This window comes from Diceros bicornis, chromosome 40 (assembly GCF_020826845.1).
Source record: "Diceros bicornis minor isolate mBicDic1 chromosome 40, mDicBic1.mat.cur, whole genome shotgun sequence".
NCBI lineage: Eukaryota > Metazoa > Chordata > Mammalia > Perissodactyla > Rhinocerotidae > Diceros > Diceros bicornis.
Window position 1 is genome coordinate 11,097,269 of NC_080779.1, and position 20,416 is coordinate 11,117,684.

At 42.5% G+C, this 20,416-nt stretch overlaps 1 protein-coding gene across 1 annotated transcript in view; it reads right to left on the reverse strand.

The window, feature by feature from the left end:
• Positions 1-942: 942 nt before the first annotated feature.
• Positions 943-20,416, reverse strand: part of IL18RAP (interleukin 18 receptor accessory protein) — a 29,918-nt gene continuing 10,444 nt past the window's right edge. Inside the window, exons 6-12 of the mRNA XM_058534383.1 lie at positions 13,580-13,730; positions 9,415-9,480; positions 7,782-7,905; positions 6,178-6,329; positions 4,907-5,044; positions 2,507-2,680; positions 943-1,725 (exon numbers count right to left, since the gene is read on the reverse strand). Coding sequence (XP_058390366.1) covers positions 1,310-1,725; positions 2,507-2,680; positions 4,907-5,044; positions 6,178-6,329; positions 7,782-7,905; positions 9,415-9,480; positions 13,580-13,730 — 1,221 coding nt within the window. The 3' untranslated portion in view covers positions 943-1,309. The remainder of the gene's footprint in view (positions 1,726-2,506; positions 2,681-4,906; positions 5,045-6,177; positions 6,330-7,781; positions 7,906-9,414; positions 9,481-13,579; positions 13,731-20,416) is intronic.

Sequence of the window (20,416 nt, forward strand, 5' to 3'; positions counted from 1 at the left end):
GGTTTTTTTGATGTGGGCACCTCTGTGAGAAGAGCTCCAGAGCATTTCACACAGGCTCCAAGCAATGGCCAGATGACAATGAATTTTAGCCACTCCAAACATAGGTCACATTCATACCACTGGATGCAACACATTGCATGTGAAGGAGTCCAAAAGTTGCCTTTTCTTTATTGCCCAAATGAATCATTCCTTTCCATCAGGGATGACAAAACATGAAGGTTTGACATTTATATATGACTAGAACACTATTTTAACTACAGATCAAATGCTCATAAGGAAAGCAAACTTATGAGAATGACATTAGCCTCGTCTATCAGGAACAACCACTTGGTACTGCAGCATACCCTATTCCTTAGGAGAACTTCAGCTGAGAACAGTAGGTCAGGGAGCACATACAAGGAGTGCTAGCCTCAACCCGCACATGGTTCAAATGAAAGCTCTGTTCAAGCTTCAATCTTGCTATCTTTCAACCAGTGTATACCCTTGTGTTCCGGACTCTTACTTTGCTGACTCTTGTCACTGCCTTCTACTTTGTAAGTAACTGCTAGTCTGTTCCTTGTCTCCTCATTGGCCTCATCATTTTGGCCTAGTTGGTCCCTACTTCCAGTGGCCCAGGGTAAGGTCGTATACTTCATGCCCTGCACAAAAGCCGAGGGGACAAGGAGGAGCTGAAATGAGTCATACTCTGCTCCCTAAGCCTTGTGTCTGGCACAGGGCTGCATCAGTCCAATGGAAGGGGCCCTTTCCTCTAGTTAATCTGCCCAGACGGGGCACTTCCCACAAGGACACAGTAGAGAATAACTGTGGCCCTGTCTGCTCCTTGTGCCCCTGGTCTCTGCCTTTGCTACTTGCACTCTGTGCTCCAGAGTTAATGGGTGAACAGGGAGTAAGAACTGTCTTTTTTACAGAGAAGCTTTAGGCAAGGTTTAAATCACTCATTTCTAATAAAATAATATTTATTTGATTGCAAATGTATATAAATTTATACGTACAATACAGAGTAGACAGGATGGTCCATAGTTACAAAGCAAACATGGCTGTATCTGCTGATTCTGCTTAGACCACTAGGAAAATCTTAGAGGCATTATGTGCTGAATGTGTGAAGCATCTGGAGAATTCACTCTCCCTCTGTCCAGTCCAGGAAATCAGAGGCTCTAACCACAGCTTCAGTGTCATTCCAGTACCTGTCAAACTTGCTCAGGGCTGGCAGAACTCTTTCCATTTTACATCAGCCCAACCCATGCTGTGCGTTCTTCCATCAACATCTCTACTTGCCAAGGACTGGAGGGGAGGTGGTTCAGGGCCCATTTCACCCTTCCCTAGGCTGGGAGCTCCTCCCAGTGGTTTCTGTTTTACTAGTCTTTTCCAGTGAAAAAATTCTTGGGATAATTCTGAAATGGTTCCACATGAATCCTTTAGAGTTTTTCACAGGCATGTGGTAGCGCATTTGAGTCCAGAACCTGGAATTGGGAGGAACTGATTTTAAGCCTCTCCAAGTGACTGTGGGCAAAACCCGAAGAGCTTTTTTCACAAGATGAGGTAGAGACTCTGGCTCCTGGAAGGAACAGAACTTAATTAAAATTAGTTTCAGTGTTTGATCATCCAAGGCAAGATTCACTGCTGCTTGTAGTTCAAAGACACTGGGTCCATTGATGTAGCTGGGGCTCAAGATAAATATTCCTCTTCTGCTTCTCTGAACAACGCTCACAACGTCTTCTGCATACACTAGAAATAAAGAATTTAATTATTTGCAATTGTTAAAATTATTGTTGTTGTTAAACCTTGAGTCTCTATAACCCTGTCTCTCCCAGATCTATCCAGAGGGTTCCTTGCAATGGACAATCTCAGGCAAGGAGGAAAGGAAAGAGAGCTTACTATATCACTTTTGATATATCAACTCCATCGAGAGTTGAAGAAATACTCCAGTGTCTATAACTCTCATTTTACATTCCTCCTCTTGTATTCTGTCTCCTCTAATTGTCAATTCCCGCAGGAGCAAAGCTTGTAGGAACAAGGTAGGCTGGGACAACGGAGGGGCATGGAATGTCCCAGGCTCCTTGGTGGGGTATTTGCGGCAGAGGAGGTCAGCAGGACAGGACGAGGTCTGCACATCTGATGGGTGGCCAGGGCTAGGCCCAGGTCTGAGGAGCCTGCTTGACCCAGTGCTGAGATTTGTGGCCAGCAAAGTCCCAGAAAGCAAGGGGACCACCTGTTTGGGATGACAGAGACGACTTCCTGCCGAGGAGCCAAGAAAGATACCTTTGCTCTGGAAGACCTCCCTAGGGCCCGATACTATTCTTTTTGTTCTGAAGATGGATTTTTTTTGATGAGGGAGCCTGTCTCTGCAACACAGGTTTTTCTGGATTGTTGCCCAAGATGTTCTAAGCCCGTGAAAACTTCTAGAAGATGTAGACCCCAACGGAAAGAGTGTCAGGAAAACTTAGAAAGCGCTTGCATTTAACTATCTTCCTGTTCTACATTCTCTCCTGGCATATGCAGGACCTACCTCCTCCGGGGGCCACATCTCTTTCAAACAAACACAAGGTGTATCCATATTTGTTTTCCAAAACTTCAGGGAAGAGATTCAGGGCCAAGTTTTCCTCACTTAGAGATGAAGTGGCCTCACTCTCAAAAGACCTCCATCTCGCGTAGGATACGAAAGCATCGAATTCCTTGTTATCTGAGGAAGAAGGACAATGGAAAATATAAGCCATTTACGTAGTTTTTACTATCATGGTATACCTACCTACGCGCAGACCATATGGCAGCGGGTAAGAATCAAGCTTTGGGAGTCTTACCGAATTGATTTAAAACATAAAATACAGCAGCTGTGTCCATTTCAAAATCATACTGCTGAGTGGTATTGACTGTCCGCCCAGACTCCAATTCTAATCTATGAAGCGCTCCTGCGTTTTCACCAAGGTCGGATCGAACAGCTGGGGCCCGCTATGATTAAATCCCGCGTCCTCGGGAGTTTCTCGGAGCTCTCCGCATCTGCAGGGTTGCTGCTGTCTCATTAGTTACACATCAAAGAGAAGCCTGCTCCACTGAAGCATGATACTGTCCAGTGAGCCCAGCACCGCCGAGAGCCAGCGCCTCTCAATTCGGCAGTACACTTGCTTAGCGTGGTCCTAGGAGAAGCCTTAACGGGTGGAAATGCCAGCAATAGCAAAGGAAGAGGGAGTGGAGGAGGTCCAGGAGCGAAGAGAGGAGGATGCAAAGAACCCAGGCCCAGGAGGCTGATCCACGGAGCTCCTCACTGCCCAGGTGGGAAGGAGGCGGCTCATGGGGCGTGGCCAGCAAGTAAGCGCCGTGCAGTTTAAATGTGCAACACACCACAGGCACCTCGATTCCTTCCATATCCCTGTGAAACTCCAGCAAACTAGGATCTTTCTATAATCTGGAAACGTTAAATGTCTTTGGTAATAAAACTAGAGAGTGGGAGTTTTAGACCATCTCTTAGGTCCTCTGCGATTCCGACGTTCTATGTCTGGCTAAAATTTTGGATATTCAGTATCAATTTCAAAGGAAATAGTCATTTTGCTGAAAAACGTTAGATTGGCCACAGAGGACGGAGTCGCCATGCTTGAAACCCAGGTTCTGCCTCCCCATCAGATTACTAAAACATTGCCTGTGCAAAGTAAAAAGAAACAGGATGCATTTAAAATGTTTCACAGTTGACTGACTCTTCTGTACAAGCTTTAGAATCTTAAGATAAATAGCATTTTAGTAAAAGAAGTATGAGTCATCTAGGGGAACAATTAAGACATTGATTAGATAATTTGTTCAGTTCAAAAAAACTGAAAAGCTAATTAAAAAAAATAAATCGCAAAAACATTCTTGGCTTAAGCATAGCTAATATGTAGTCTCACTAATTGGTCTAAAGAAAGGTGTGATGGATGCATTTCTTTACTCGCCCTTTCCTTGGAGATCCGACAGCTCCTCCCTGAGTTCCTAATGTGGGAAAAGCAGTGGCAAGTGAAGGGGCATCGCAGTCAGGTGAGTAATGACCCTGGAATCCGGCAGAAGGGATTCTGCTCTTTCCAAGCAATCGATTTCTTCACTAAAAACTGCAAACATTCTAACCTTAGAGACCTCCAGAACTAGAAAAACATGCAAGCAGCTTTTCTATTCTAAAGAAGCAAACATTAATACATGCTATTATCTTGTCCCATGGGAAAACTGACAGACTTCATAAATGGTAATAGTACTTGCATTTTACAGAACTTCACGCTTTTCAGGACGTTTGCACCATGTTGCAGCCCCTCACTTTACAGACGAGGCTAACCGATGTCATAGCTAACGGGGACGCTAAGCCTAATTGCCTGGGTCCTAATCTCGAGCTCTATCACCTCCTGGCAGTCCAATTCGGGGCAGGTGACTGCACATCTCTCTGCCTGGCTTGTCCGATTGCGGTGACGATTAAAGTAGCGAATACACACGACTGGCAAACACTCAGTACTCAAGAGATAACGATAGCTGGCATGGACTGAGTGTCTATCACATGCTGGGTGCTGTTCTAGATGCTTCACACGTCGTCACCCAATAAGCCCTATAGCATTCATTGTGCTGGTGGTCGCAGTACACTCCTATTTTACAGAAGGGGAAACTAAGGCACAGGGATGTTAAGTCATTCGCCATATTGCTTCAGGGTGTTTAGCAGAGAGATGATTTTCAGGTCCAATCCGTCTTACAATGGCATCGTCGGCAAGACTCCTCGGTACCAGAATGAAAAGAAATTGTTTCCCGCTGGCTCCCAGTCCTCCCAGGTGTAAAGCCACCAGCCCTGGGGAAAGGTCTCAAAGCCTGTGGGACATGACTTGATCCATCAGGAAACATCCATTTCTCGAGCTCCTCCCTCTAAGTTCTGAGAGGAAAAGTCAGAGGCATGTTGGGGTCCCCTTACCTCCAAGTGTCTCATCCTTGCTCTGGTAGGTTCGGTAGAGCAGCACGATTTCAATCCAGTAGGTGTAGAGGAGAGCCCCTGCCGCCAGCACACCTGCCAGCATCATGACCGTGAAGAGTAGGATGTACAGGAACACCACTGGGGAAACACGGGGGCCATGAGCAGATGCAGAGACAGCATTCCTGGCACAAGACCACCTGCAGGTCAGCGCTGTGAGCCCACCCAACGCCTTTTTGGCCCTTTTATTTTATCAAAATCCCTGCTGTTGGAAGCACTTCTCTTGAATCTGGAAACATCTTAAATCACATCTTGAGGGAACTATCTTACCATGAACTTGAGAAAACCTAGGGGAATGAGCGGTTCCTCATCAATCAGTTGGCCTGGGAAACTGACAGCGCCACTTTTATTTATTTTTTTCCCACATAAATTTCCACACCACCCATCTACATTCCTCTCATTGTATGTTGTGAACTATTTTTATGCATTATTGTCCCTACTACAGTCTAAACTTCCTGAGTCCAGGAGCTACTTCTGGCTTACTTTCACATCTTCACGGTACCTAACGCATGGGACCTTCCGCACCCTTCTACGGAGCATCTGTTAGGGGCCAGGCACAATTTTGTCTCCTTTAAGCCTCACAAACATTCAAAACCTACTTGTTCTATAATCATCTATTAATTGAATGAATGAATGATATCAACTTCGTCTCTGAGCATCTTCTTAAAGAAATTTAAAAACTATTCCTTACCAGGAATTTCCACTCTAGCTTTAAAAGGCTATTCTGTGAGATACACATATTACTTTGAACACTGAGCAAGATTACTCTTTCTCTCCTCCGCTCTCCAATACCAGACCATCACGTCATCTGGATTCAGAAGCCAGGAAAGGAAAATAGGAAAGGGAGCTAGGTTCTAACACAATATCTGCCACATCGGGCATGCCTTGTAGGAATTTGTAGAATGAATGAATGAGTGAGTGAGTGAGTGAATACATGAATGAATGAATGAATGAATGATGGGCTTTTCCAACACAGCCCCCAAATACAGAGTATTAGCGAAGAGGACCAGCTCTGGATCACTGATAGGAAACTTACTAGTTGTGTGGCCTTGGTCAAGGTATTAAATAGGTTAACACAAGCCAAGTGCTTAGAACACTGTCTGGCATCTAGCAAATGTTAATTGCTGTCATCATCGTTACTATTCTTTAGGAAAATTCCTCTCCTCTCAGATAACAGCAGTTGTGTGCATTCCGCAGCAACCTTCCAGGCTTACCTCCTTTCTTTTCTTTCAGTTGGACGGACTGGGTAGTGTTCCCGACGGAGTTCTGGGCAAAGCAAATGAACTTCCTGCGAAGATCACTCTGAGTAACTTCTTTCAAGAGGACAACACGCTCAATGACTTCATCCTTTAAGGTGGATTTAACACTGGAACAGGAGGGAAAATACCACTCCCGTTCAGTAACGTAAATTGACACCCATTTGCAGGCCAGTCATGTGCCACATAACGACGCTCCAGTCAACGACGGACCACACACACAACAGTGGTCCCATAAAGTGGCCCATCTACAGCTGTCTTCAAGTTAAAGAATATTGTTTATGTGAATGGTGTTTCAGGCAGTGTTGCTTGGAGCCCACGATACCAACTCTTATTCACTGAATGCTTCCTATCTGCCAGAGGCTGCAATAAGCATATCACCATTACAGGGACCTTGCAAAGTGGAGGTTAATGTCCATAGATTACAGATGGCATGACGAAGGTTCGCAGGGGTTCACAATGCCAACGGGTGGAAAACAGAGATTCAAATCCAAGGGCATGTGAAGTCAGAGTATACTCTCTTGGCCATACTCAACTACTTTGAACTTTGACGCAATATCAGTGTAATATGGGACCCAATTACTTCCTTTAAGTTCTTGGGAAATTTTACTACTGGACAAAAATCTGTCCTTTATTTTTTGTAGTGATAGATACTTTGCAAAAGGATAATACATTTGTTTATTGAAATGTTTTGAAAATCAGAAGGAAGTTCTTAATATAGACTATTACTTTGGAACAGATCTTGAAAAATGAGGGACTGTATCCTTTAGCGACAGGACTGACAGATTGGATCCAAGCCCGTTACCTTTCCAGGGCCGGGACTGCAGTCTCGTGAGGAGGCACATAGCCTGAAATGTCTCGAGTTTTCCTTTCTATTGAGCCAAACTATCTTCCCGGAATATTCTGCCCACTAATCCGGGTTCTGTGTTCCAGACAGAAACAAACTTAGTCTAGTGTCTCATGAAACATAATAGCTCCCAAGTCCTTCAAGACAGACGTCCACCCCTGGGTCTCCTTTCCCAGGTGGGGTTGCTTCAACTGTACCTCACTTCACGTATTTTTGGTCCGACTCCTTATTATTCTGCCGTTCCCTCTGGATAAGTTCTGGACTGTTCTGACTCTGCAGATTGGGATCCCTGAACTCGCCACTACCCTGAACGGATGGATGGCACTGGGGAAGATGGGGGGATGGGAGAGTAGGGGCAGCTTCCTTTCCCATTTGTTGGACATGCTGCTACTGTTCAAGGAGCCTGGGTCAGTATGCCTGTCTGTTAGCTTGATGTTTAAAGCAACCACATCAAACTGTTGCTACAAATTGAGCTTTAAAACAACTTAAATATTTCATTCTATGGCCCTTTCAGAAACTGCATTTGGTCACCATGTTTAAAATTAACACACTTTTTGCATTTCTGTACTTTTATTTTCACCACTAGTTGGTGCTAGTGGCTACACCATCCACTCGGTGTGTTTGCTCACCTCTGTGTGCACATTTTAGAGGTTTCTAAAGGTGAAAGCATTTAGCGTGAGTTGCAAAGAATATAGTCGGCTAATTTCCTTCTTACCTTTTCCCCTCAGGTGTTGGGACTTCCCACTCCTGGTCAGAATCTTTGACGTACCATCTTATCACAGATTTAAAGTCCTTTTCAAAGCCAAATCGTGCCGTGCAGTTAAGAGTCAGAGGCTTTCCTGAAAACGAAGGGGCCACAGAAAACAGGAAGGAAGCCCGTGAGAAGGCTTTGTCCTGGGCAGGAGGAAGACTCTACCTGATGACTGTCCCCTGACGCAGTCAGGTTTGAAGGTAAAACAGGCATGCCAGAAATAACCAAACGTCTCTCTGCCTCTCATTCAGAAACAAATAAAACCAGGTATGTTTGTCTCTAGTGGGAAATACTTAGACCTTAAACCTGTGACGATATTCTTAAAGTGGAGACTAACATGGTCAGAGCATCAAAGGTTCTGATGTGGTTTGAGGACAGACACCAGGAAAATGAGGAGTTTCAGTGATCTGCCCTGTCTGCCACCGCTGCTTTTGAAGCACAGGGTGTGTCAATGAAGAACATTTTACTAGCCAATATTTGCATATTAAATAAAAATCAGGAGGTTACTGTAGCATGTGGTTTAAAGAGGAAATTATTTAGATATTCAACTGTTTTTTGAACAGTGCTCTATGAACGGCCATGCATGTTATTACACTACCCTCTTTCTACCCAGCCTCTCTGTCCGGGGTATCCAGATATGCTCTGCCTCATGCTCGGCATTTTAATGATCAAATGGTGAAGGACTTCAGTTGAAAACTCATCTTTGCACCCGAAGAATGCTTTCCCCCAGTAATACTTTAAAATTCACTGATACCATATGTAACTTGGCTATTTTTGAGTTAATTATTTTTTTTCCTTCTTTCCTTCTTCCTTCCAATCTTGCGATGTTGCCCATATTGCTGTTTCAATTTCTGAAATCAGGATACACTGCTACTGCCACCTAGTGGCCACCTTCTTTTACCATAATATCTCTTTTTACATTTCTTTCCACAATTATAAAAATCTTACTAGCATTTAAAAGAACATTTACTTTATTGAAACAACGAGCACATGGTTTTAAATAGAGCAGTTCTTATTTGGCTGTGTGGGAAGATTAGATGTGATCGAAGTTGACAAAATGAAAGGGGACCACGGGAAAGTCACTTTTCCTCTCTAACCAAATTCTTTTGGGACATTACTTGGAAATACAAATTATTTGAGCAGGGGTTGTAGTATTCCCCTATAACTATTTTAAAGGCTGGACCAAACACCGTATTCATAAAGGTTAATGCTACTTAGGTTAGTAAATTGGTTAAATTTATAGGCTTAACCAATTGACCCAACCAATATATGTAACCACCTGCTCATGGGGGCAGCCAGGAAGAATCCAAAATCTATTGATCGTGTCCAATGCACCAACCACCTAACATACATTGTCCTGTATTTCTCAATGCAACCTTGTGAGGTCAGTTTTATTTTGCCTATTTACGGATTTAAAAACGGACACTTTGAAAGATTAAGTAACTATATAAGTTCACAAAACTAGTCAGTGGCTGAGTCAAGATTCACACCCAGTTCTGTCTGACTTGAAATCTCAACGTTCTTTTCCTTATATCACACTTAGACCTGCTCCCAGAAGCACAATGTAATTCAAGGGTGAAAATACAACCCACCTTACCAAGTTCTACTTCCAGTGTGTCCTTGACGGGATCCAGAATATCTGGTTTGAGATTAGTGTCTTTCACTAAAAGATGAAAATAAAAATTATTATTTGCATTGGGAAATCTGAAGGCCTGATTGCTGAAGATTTGAGTGCATGCTCGCACTTCGATCTAAATGTTTTGGAACTCCCTCTTCAAATTTTATCCATAATTCATAGGCTAGAAACTCAAGTTTCCATATGAAAAGCTTGCCTCCAAAAAATGACTGTGACGCCAGGTTGCAGGTGCTAGCAAAACGTTAGTCCTTGCTAATTCCATATCTGCCCTGGTGCATTTTCTTCCACAGCAGCTCTGCTTGCCCATTGCAGACTTGAGTCCCCATCCCTTTCTTCTCCTACAAGATGCTTTTTGGTGCCATCTGGCTGAGTACTCCAACAGGAAGGAGAACCTACCTGAGAAAAGGCACAAGTCAGCCAGATCAGAGTCCACCCTTCCATCCTTAAATTCATGGTTCATTTCAAAATAAAGGTGAATCCATCTCTTCATTAATTATTTATCCCTCAACTTCCTGCCACAAACTTTCAAATATGCTTCCACTGTCAAACTTTCTCCTGAAGATGTCCTATCTCCTAATAAAGGAAAATTCATCGTCTCTGCTCTGGACATCGTCCTCTCTTCCTTCTCAGGGACCTCCTTCCCTCAATTACACCATTTTTTGACTTTGACTTGCTCTCTCTCTCTCTGGGCTTCTTCCCATCAGCGCTTATTGATGCTCGGTCTCTCCATCTTAAAAAAGAAAAAGAACTCTCCACCTCACATCCCTGCCTCACTCATTCTCCTACCTTCCCAGCCAGGTTCTTGAAAGAGTGCTATGTGCTCATTTTCTCCCTTCCTTCACTTCCCTTGGAGTCTGATTTCTGCCCCCACCACTCCTTCAATGCTGCTTTGGCCAAAGTCACCAGGGACCTCATCGCACCTAAATCCATTGGGTACAACTGAGTTTTTAACCTTTTTTACCTCTCGACAGCATTGGGCACTCCTGGCTACATCCTCTTTGGAACTCTCTCCTCTTGTGGCTCCATGTTTCTCCTGCTCACCTTCCACCTCTCTACTCACTTTTCTGTGTGCCTGTGGGCTCTTCTTCCTCTGTGCCTTTTGTGAATATCAGTTCTCTTCTTAGTTCTCTCCTAGTGGTCTTTCATTCTACCTACTCTCTGGGTGGTACAGTTCACTCTCTAGGCCTCCTTCTTATGAAAGATCTTGGCCCTTGAAATGATGTCTCTCCTATGTCATCAATTTCACTTCCTCTACTGTTTTCCTCACCACCCTTCCACTGATACCCACTTGCTGATGTCAATAACGACCTCCATCTTCCCAAATCCGATGACAAGTTCTCAGGCCTCACTATTTGATGCAGTGCATCCCTCCCTCCTTCTGGGACACTTTAGTCACTGTGCCCAGGGACAGTTCTCCTCTGTTCTCATACCCTTGTTCCATCTCCTTTGGGGATCCCCCTTTTCCCCACCTCTCCGAGTGTTGGAATGTTCCAGGCCTCAGTTCCAGGCCCTCTTCTCTCTACACTCAATCCCTAGGTGATATCATTCAGTCCCTTTGCTATAGACATCATGTTGACCACCCTCACGTCCACATCCCCAGCCCTAACATCTCCAGACTGATTTATCCAGATACCCACTAGTCATCGTGACTTGGGTGACTAAGAGTCCTTCAAACCTAATACTTAATTTCTTCCTCTGACCCTCTTCTTTTTCAGCCTTTTCTGTCTCATTTAATGGTGCCACCATTTATCAACTTATCCAGGCCAGAAAACTAAAACATCTTTGATTTCCCTTTTTCTTTTATCTTCCACATAAAATCCATCATCATGTTCTGTTGATGCACAAACAAAGTCATTTCTCATCACTTCTGCTAAGTCTATTCAAAGAACAACCAGAGACATCTTTTAAGGGCATGAATCGAACCTGCTGCTGCCCCACCTGTGCGCTATATCAGCTCTTATGTATGCTCTGCTATGCTATCTTATCCCTATCAGTATATTACAGACAGTCTACCTAGTTGCCCAACTTAAAACCTGCTGTCATCCTGGACTTCTCCTTTTCCCTCTTCCTCACTCTCAATTCCCACATCCTTTCAGATGTACCTTCTAAATATTTCTTGAGTCCATCCACTTCTCTGCATTCCCCCTGCCACTCCTAGTTCAGGCCACCACCAGCAACTGCCTGATGAACCGTAGCAGCCTCCCAATTCTTCTCTCCACCTCCATTCTGGATCCCCCAAACCCATTTTCTACACAGTAGGCAGAGTGATCTCTCTCAAATACAAATATACTCGTGACATTCTCCTGCTTAGAACCCTCAATGGCTCCCCATTGTTCCTTGAATGAAGTTCAAATTTACTAGAACAGTGTTATTTCAGTCCTGCGTCCAGACACTCACCCTCAGCTGACCTTCGCTTTCTTCCTAGACTGTACCAGGCTTTCTCTCACCTCCCGGACATTAACTATGCTGCTCCATCTGTCTGGAACGGCATCTTTCCCACCTTCCTTGGGCTAGTTTGTCCTCACCCCTCAGTTCTCACTTGGACTCGGTGTACCCAGGTTTGGTTTCGGTGGGTCTCCCATATGCCTTACTGCTTCCCTTTCTCTCCACTCATCACATTGTACCGTGATAGCCTGTTTCCTGTCTGTCTGCCCCACAAAATGGTAAGATCTGAGAGACCAGAGAAAGTGTCCAGGTACTCATTCTTACATCCTTAGCACCAAGCCCAGTGCCTGCCACATAGTAGATGTTCAACAGATATTTGTGTAAAAATGAATAAATGAAAGAATGAATGAGTAAATGAGGAAGACAGGAATGATGACAGAGAAGGCTTGGTTGAAACAGATGCAACAGATGTTACAGAGCCTCCCTTGGGAGGGAAAAGCAGATTCTGCCACTGAAAATTTGATGGGCTGAATTATCATGCGTGAGGGAAAGAACAACAACATCACTTGGAGAGGGCAAGTGATAATAGTAAGGTATTTGAGTTCTAACTTCTAGTCCAACGAACAATCTAATATAAATTTAAATTGCTGAGATCTGAAGTAGTGGAGAGTGCAAGGGCCAGGAAGTAGGCAGGAGTGTTTGACTTGGTTTCAGAGCTTCATCTGGTTTGTATCTTGCCATAAAAGAAGAGGAGGTAAAATTGATGAATATATTTACTGAAAGCGAAGTCAACCGTTCTGTAGCCGTTAAATACAAAGCATGAGTGGCTGACTGTTACGTTTTGACATAGGCCTTGCTTAAATTAATTATATCAGATAGTTTATTCATGCTGACACTTGTAAATCTAGTAAGAATGACCCAAAGGAAAGACTGGGCCAAAAATACAAGTCACAGAAGAATAAGCCCAATGGACCAATAAATGTATGACAAGATATTCAGCCTCATTAGTTGTCAGGAAAATGTAAATTGGTATAAAAAAAGAGACCCCACTTGACACCAATCAAAAAGTCTGATAACACCAAATGTTATTTGGGAATAATGGAAATGTGTTCGTTGCTGATGGGAGTGTAAATTGGCACAAAGATACCTTAGAATAATACCACTTGTTTATAACACAAAACATATTTTATAACATAAAACAATATTCTTTTTTATTAACGGATACATGCATATGTAGAAAGAGCATAAAAACATAAATGGAGAGGATGTAATCTACAAGATTGGACTACATCTGGAAAGCTGGAGAGTGGGAAGGCATGAGGGCATAGGCCTCAAGTTATATCTGTGATGTTTTGATTCTTTAAGGAAAAAGCAAGATTTTAAGCATGTGTAAAAACGTTAACAGAATTAAAGCTAGTGATAGACACATGAGTGTCACTTATTTCTGTGCGTGAAATATTTGATATTGTTTTTTAATTTATTACAAAAACAAACCAGAGATCAATGCATGGAAAACCCAACATGTGAACTTGACTGTGATGCAGAACCAGGTCTGCCTTGGAGGATGGAATGTAGGTTAATGGGAAAATTGATGCTTGCCAACATTCAAGGCTTTACATGACTATAGTGTATGACTATCTTTTTTTTCCAAAAAGGAAAATATTACTAAGTCAAAGGAAGATAACCTTAATTAGGTAATTGGTGTTCAAAGCTCAAATCTTGAAACCAGAATCTTGCTTACCGATGGTTTTCACTTGAACAACAGCTCTGACTGTCCAGGAACTTGCGTTATCCCACTGAGTGTAATCACAGACGTATGTGCCCTGGTGATAGTCGTAAATTTCATCCACTAGGATTGGGTTGCTCCTTTTCTCAGAGAGTAGTTTTCCATTCTAATCCAAGAGACAAGAAAATTAAACAACTTTCTTTAACCAGAGAATTGTTATTAATGTTAATCGCACCTAGAGAAAAACTTCACGTGTTTGAACCAGGGAAGGAGAAAGTCAGTCTGAGATAAGGACATTGCAATGATATCCCTAAGCTATGAAGAGATTTTTTTCAAAAACTGTATTTGTAAGATTCTACTTGAAGTGAGATGCATTTTCGACTACAATTACATTATGTGTGGAGATCAGGGCATCAAATCCAGTCAGCCCACCAAGAGCTATTTAACTCAGTATTTCCCAAAGCGCGGCTCAGGCTCCAATTCTGGAAAACTCATAGTGTTCTAAGAAGCTGACACCTAAATGAATTTTTAAAAAACATATATATTTATACTAATGTTTCTGGAGCTTGATATAAATTTTTTTGTGTATGGGGCTAACAAAGTTTCCTCTTTAAATAAACTTAACTCTACTAAAAATAAATCTTAAATTAAAAATATTAAGTGAATAACTAATCAGGTGTGCATAAATATGACAAAGAATGACTGGTGATTGAGAAACAATTCTTTAACTCATAGTAGACCCAAAGCCAAGTGAGAACTAAAATACAGTTATGAATGTTTCTCTCCCTTTCTTAGAATCTACCGGTGACAGTCCCTTGCCTTGAGGATCAAATCTAAAGTTCTTCACAGTTTGACCTTGCCATCCCTTCCTGGACTCATTTTCTGCCACTGCCCCTCTAACCACTTGCCATTGCCTAGATAACCATGCTCTTTCTCAGTCCACACATCTGCACATCTCCCACCACTTTCCCTACTGGGTACACTGCTGCTCAATCTTCAACTCCAGCCCAAGTGGTATCTCTCATGGAGATGAGTTGTCAGGAGCTCCTGAGCCAAATCAGTCACTTCCTGCTCCCAGAGCAGTGAGCACAGACCTCCATCATTGCACATAGCCCTTCATAGTAATTATGTGTTTAGGTATCTCTTTCTCTGTAGTTGTTGAGAGCAGCCTTTGTCCCAGAATGCAGAGCTGGTCCTGGACACACTGGGAGGAATAAACATAGATGCTTTCTCAGTGAGCTCTCGGTCTAATCTGGCAGTTTAGATTAGACTCTCGCTCTCTAGTCTGGCGGTGAGCCAGAGTACGCTGCACTCAGGTTGCTCTAACTCAGTTCAGGCGAAGCAGGCGTGCTCCCTTCAGTAATCAGAGCCTTGAAGAACATGTAGGAATCAGTCAATTGAAGGTAAATGCCATTTTAGAAACATCTGAAGCACAGTATCGGTGTGGAGAATGAGGCCAAGGTGAAAAAGCTGTGTTTCATCTTTGGTCTCCAGTGTACAGCAAGCAGGCCAGCAATAGTAAGATCTTTGTAAATGATGCGTGAATAAATGCATGTATAATTGAAAGAAAGGTTTTGAAGCATAGTAGTCACGCGATCAGACATTTTTGGGAAAATGACTGGCAACTGAGTGTGGAAGATCCTGTAAATTTAAGCAAGAACTATCATAATCAACTTAGTATCACTAGGGACTAGGACATATATACGGCTCCATAAATATTTGTTGAATGATCCAGTATCACTGTACCAGTAATCCTGTGGCCCCTAACCTCCATGTAGCACATGGCCTTCCAACTTCCAACTGAGAGTACCAGAAGCATCTCTCTCACCACTCCAGTCAAAAGAAAAGAGATAAACAACAAAAATAACAAAATAATAAGAACCTATTGTCTATAAAGATTACAAAGTTCTTTCTCACATATTACCTTGTAGTCTCTGACTTGATTTGCACAGATTCTATACTTTCCATTTTATAGATGAGAAAATGGAGGTTCTGGAGTTTGTGTTTTGCTCTATATCACAGAGTTAGTAAGTGAGAGGGCTGAGAATCAATCTAAATTTTTCTGACTCTGAGTTTCGTGTTCTGATTGAGGAATTTCCCTTCCACTTTGCCTGTTGAGTCATAGCAGCAGGGATTCCCCACTCCAAGTCTCTGGTGTGGTTCCTGTAGCCCAAGAAGAAATTTCCAGTAGGTTGGCAAACAGCGTAAGAGGAGGGTCAGAACTGGTCAGAGAGGAGCAGCTGCAGGTAGGAAGTAAAATAAGGCCAAGAGGTGGGAAAGACAAGGTTAAATATCTACCAGCTGATCCCAAGGATCAAGAACGCTTTGAAAGGAAGGTTCAGAACATGGAGTAAAATTCAGAGATAAAACTCTAGAAAACACAGTAATAGGCAAAGAACAGAAATTGGAGTGGAGGTGTGTGGTAAATCACATGAGAAAGTAATGGGAGAGGAAGCAGAGTTGTAACCAAGACCTCAGCTGAGCCATAACAAAGTGGACCAGATTTTTTTTCACAAGAAAATATATCAAAAAGATAAGTATGGCTTAGTATGTATGATTAAGATGGAACTGAAAGGAAACATCAAAGAAAAGAGATAAAGGAGAAGCAATTTGTGTCAAGAACGATGGGAAATCCATTCTAAAATAAATTCACAAATGATCCTAGAAGGAAAGAGAGATGCTAATGGGGCTGCACAGGGAATTCTTTGTTTTGCTCAGATGTGAAACAGTCATGAACAAAATATGGAAGGAGGAACATCTCAGTGTGGGCCTGTATGAATAGTGTCAATAAGTCCTAGAGAGAACTGAGGCATCCCCCAAAAAATCTGAGGACACTAACAATGACTTTTAAAGGTGTGCGTGAAGCATGGAGAAAAACGAAGAAAACACATTCATAAGAATACCAGGAGCGGGTATTATAATATTATCCTCTATAATTGTCAAGCTCTTGTACTACTAGGCAGTACAGCCGCTCCAGGGAGCACAACACACAATGTGTTATTCTTAGGAACCATGCTCCCTGGAACTGGGCAACACAGTGGAGCTCCTCCCTGGGCTTCCACCACCTGGTCTGGGAGGACTTCCAGCATCTGCATCTCGAGCCCTATCCTCCCTGATGTACTTGAGGTTTTCGTGTCTGTCTTGACAACTCATTGTGTCTGGATCTGTATGTGTATACACATATTCACCTTGTCTCACCCCTAATTGAATTAGTTTCTACTTTTTCCAACTTGGTAAATGCTGTGAATATATTTTAAGCCATAAAAGACCCAAAATATGATAGTCATCTCTTGCACACACCCCCAGTTAAAGTATTTAATCTTTTATTTTACTCCTTGAAAATCTCACTAGTATCCTCTATCTTCTCTCTGTCCCCACTGCTAGTTCCCCAGATCAGTACTCGCACGTGTAAAGTTCAACCACACCAACAAGGACTCCATAACCGTACCACGTAACCACCCACAGTCTTTTTCCAGCTCTAACCCAGCTACACCACTCAAGACCTCTCTGCTCCCACCGTGCTGAGCCACTCACCATTCACAGAATGTAGCCTTCATGTTGCGCTTTCTTGCTGAGTGCAGCTGCACACTCTCTTGCCCCAATCATCAACTGACAACATTTACTTATATCTAAATTTTGTACTAATATTTATCTTTTAATGGGCAAAGGGTACATTATGGAAATTATGGACTGATGAATCTGATATCAATCCTTAGCCAAAGTCTTGAATGAATTATTAAACAGATGGCTTATGAACCCTTAAAACAAAAAGGTGATTAATATTGGCCAGCCTGCATTCACTAACAACAATCATGCCAGTCTTCTCATTTCATTCCATGATGGAAGGATTAGACCAGAGACTCAGAGGAATACAGTAGACACACCGTATCTTCACTATAGTGAGTCATCTGGAAAATGCTTTGATGATCTCCTTGTCAAACAAAATGGATACATGTGGGCTGAATGATTCAACATATGGGTGTGTTTTTTAGTTAACTGAGCAGCAGTACCCCAAAGTTGTGGATTAATGGACCATATGTAACTAGAAGGATCAATCTAGAGTCAACAGCTGTGAACTCTGTCCTCAGTGCCTGGCTGTTCAGTATTTTTACTAAGGTCTTGAGTGAAGACCTATCATGCTCACGTCTCCTCTACAAATCTCACAAATCTGGGAGTGAAGGCTAATATGAATCAGAATTCAGCCTCTTGACATACATAGAATGATAAGCTAAAACCAACAAATTAGAATTCAATAAGAATAAATGTAAAATCATGAATATGGGCTACAAATTCTACTCTATTAGCACAAAAGAGAATCAGGCCAGATGGCAGTTCTTGTAAAAAAGACCTACCTGCCAAATCAGAGTGAACCAAGCAGGGAAGGGAGCTGTCCCAAAGCTAATACAATCATCGACTGCACTTACATTGTTCCGAACAAGGAAGGAAATAGTTTCTCTCTTTTCAGTATCGGTTAGACGGCATGCGGGTTCTAGCATTGAACAGATGTTAGGAAGTTGTCTAGGATTTTGAGAGTTCTGAAATGTCACAGTGAAAACAACCAAGCAGGCCAATGTCTCGACCTTGGACACAGATTTCAAAACCAAATCTAAATGATCTTTGCTTCTTCCCTCCTTGGCATCATATTGATCTCTGGTGTAGCCAGTCTCACCATACTCCCCAGATCGCATGTCATGAGGCTCACAGAATGCCATAAGGTGCCAGTTACTGCGAGAATTAGGCCAAAAGGAAATGAGAAGGAGAAGTGGAAGGTCTGTCTATGTGCGAAAATTCCATGGAACACAGGGCTCAGAGACGACGCAGCAGCCACGTCAGTATTGTGGCAAGTGAATGCGGCATATGAGCGAGATTACCTTAAACCACCAATGGAAAAGTTATTCAGGGCACAAGTCCTACTGACGGGTCGCAGCAGCGTCACAGACACCCATATCTCAGTGCCCTAGGCCATTGCAGAAGAGCCTCTCCCGTGCCCTTTGTTATAATTTTGCCTAGGTCAAAGATTCACTTAGCTAGGGAACATGAAATACCCTTTCATTAAATGTAATTATCATTTATTTAAGCTGAAGTCTGTTTATGCCAAGCCTATTTTTTCATTCTATTTTCAGAAATTAGGAAAATAGAGAGAAAAAATTTATTCTTCAAATAAATAACAGATAATTCACTTTAATTCTGACTTCTCGGTCATTAAGTATTTCAATTAAGAATCTCCAAGCCTAAATTTCTTGATGTGCCCATTAAAATATTTTGGAAGGCCCCAGAGACTCCAGCCCCTGGATTTGTTTCAGTTGGATATTCTATACGTCTGTCAGGTGCCCCCTGGTCAGCAGTTTCATGTGAATTCAGCGACACCGTGTTCTCATCCTTTCAGTCATGTTAGTGTCATCTGTTCTGAGATGCCTTAGGTGTGACTCACCTGGGGTTTAACATGAAGGAAAGAGCCCTGGGCATTATTTCCTGCCTAGTGTCATCACTTTTAGTGATACATGGCTTCCATAAGGTCTGTGACTTTCCAGGTTACTGAGTGCAGGTATATATGTGTGCGTGTGTGTGTGTATGCACATGTGCACACGTGTGCATACACACATGCAATTCATGAAACATAATCTGAACCTTGACCTGTCCAAATCTGCGTCAGATGGTACCATTTTAACAGCCACTGTTGCCTACTTTTGACACAGATGCCTATTAAACATGAAGCACTCCTGACATTTGCAGTCAAGGCCACAGAGAAGTGAAATAAAGCTTCCTTTTGTGAGTGCCATATAGCTCTAGGGTTTAGTTTACAAGAGCCATATATGCAGAAAGCTGGCAACTACTACATGGCTTGTGCTTACGTGAAAGCGAAAATAGCTTTCATTTCAGTGATGCAATCATTGCAAATTCAGATGCGTTTTCATCTGAAACAACTGGGACAAGCCTGCTTTTCTGGCCTAGGAACAGCCTACTTTGACATAGCAAGACATCTGTAACCACAGATTACAAATACTTTTGAGCCAAGGGAAGTTTTGTTCCTAAGAGAGAACTGAAAATAACGAGCAGAACCATCAACTGTTGTTACTAACCTCATTTGAGAGGTTATGAAATTAATATGTTTCTTAAATTAAAATGTTTTTAATGCCAGCATATTTTCAGTGTCACTTTAACATACAAATGTGACATCTTAAGCACATCACTCACCCTCCCTGTGTACTTATTTCTGCAATGGACTTACTAACACCTGTCCACATATTGTCACTGTGTCTCAAGAGAATCCAGCTAGGAAATGTGTTTTCACAGCACGGTGACTGTGCTCCCGGGAGTCTCTGGTTATTGAGTTCTCTGAGTATTAGAGTTCATAAGGCCACTGGATAAACACAGGCCACATTCTTTACTTTCATCCGCGGCAATTTAAAATGATATTTTTATATTAACAAACAGATATATTTTGAAGTCAAATTTAAAGTTTTGCATGATTTTTAAGGCAAAGTACTGGACTTCAAACAATTATTGCAAGTGTAGGAGGCAATTTAAATTCTATTTCCAGATTCCACCACCCAGGGGTCAACTGACCTAGGGCTACATGGGAAGAGATGCTTAGGCAGCATTTATATATCCGTTAGCAGTTGAAAAACCCATAAAAAATGGTGAAAATGTGAAGTATTTTTGTAATAATGTTTGCTCACATGTGGTTCATAACTCAAAATCATCATGAAACTTGCCTTTTCCTGTTGTCTGTTCCCTTTTCCTCATAGCACTGTGCTCCCTCCTACCTTCTCACCTGTGCAAGACACCTGTCACACAGGCCACCCTGTGTTTGCCATAACTGTCCTCCCAGATGCATCCTCTTTGGAAAGT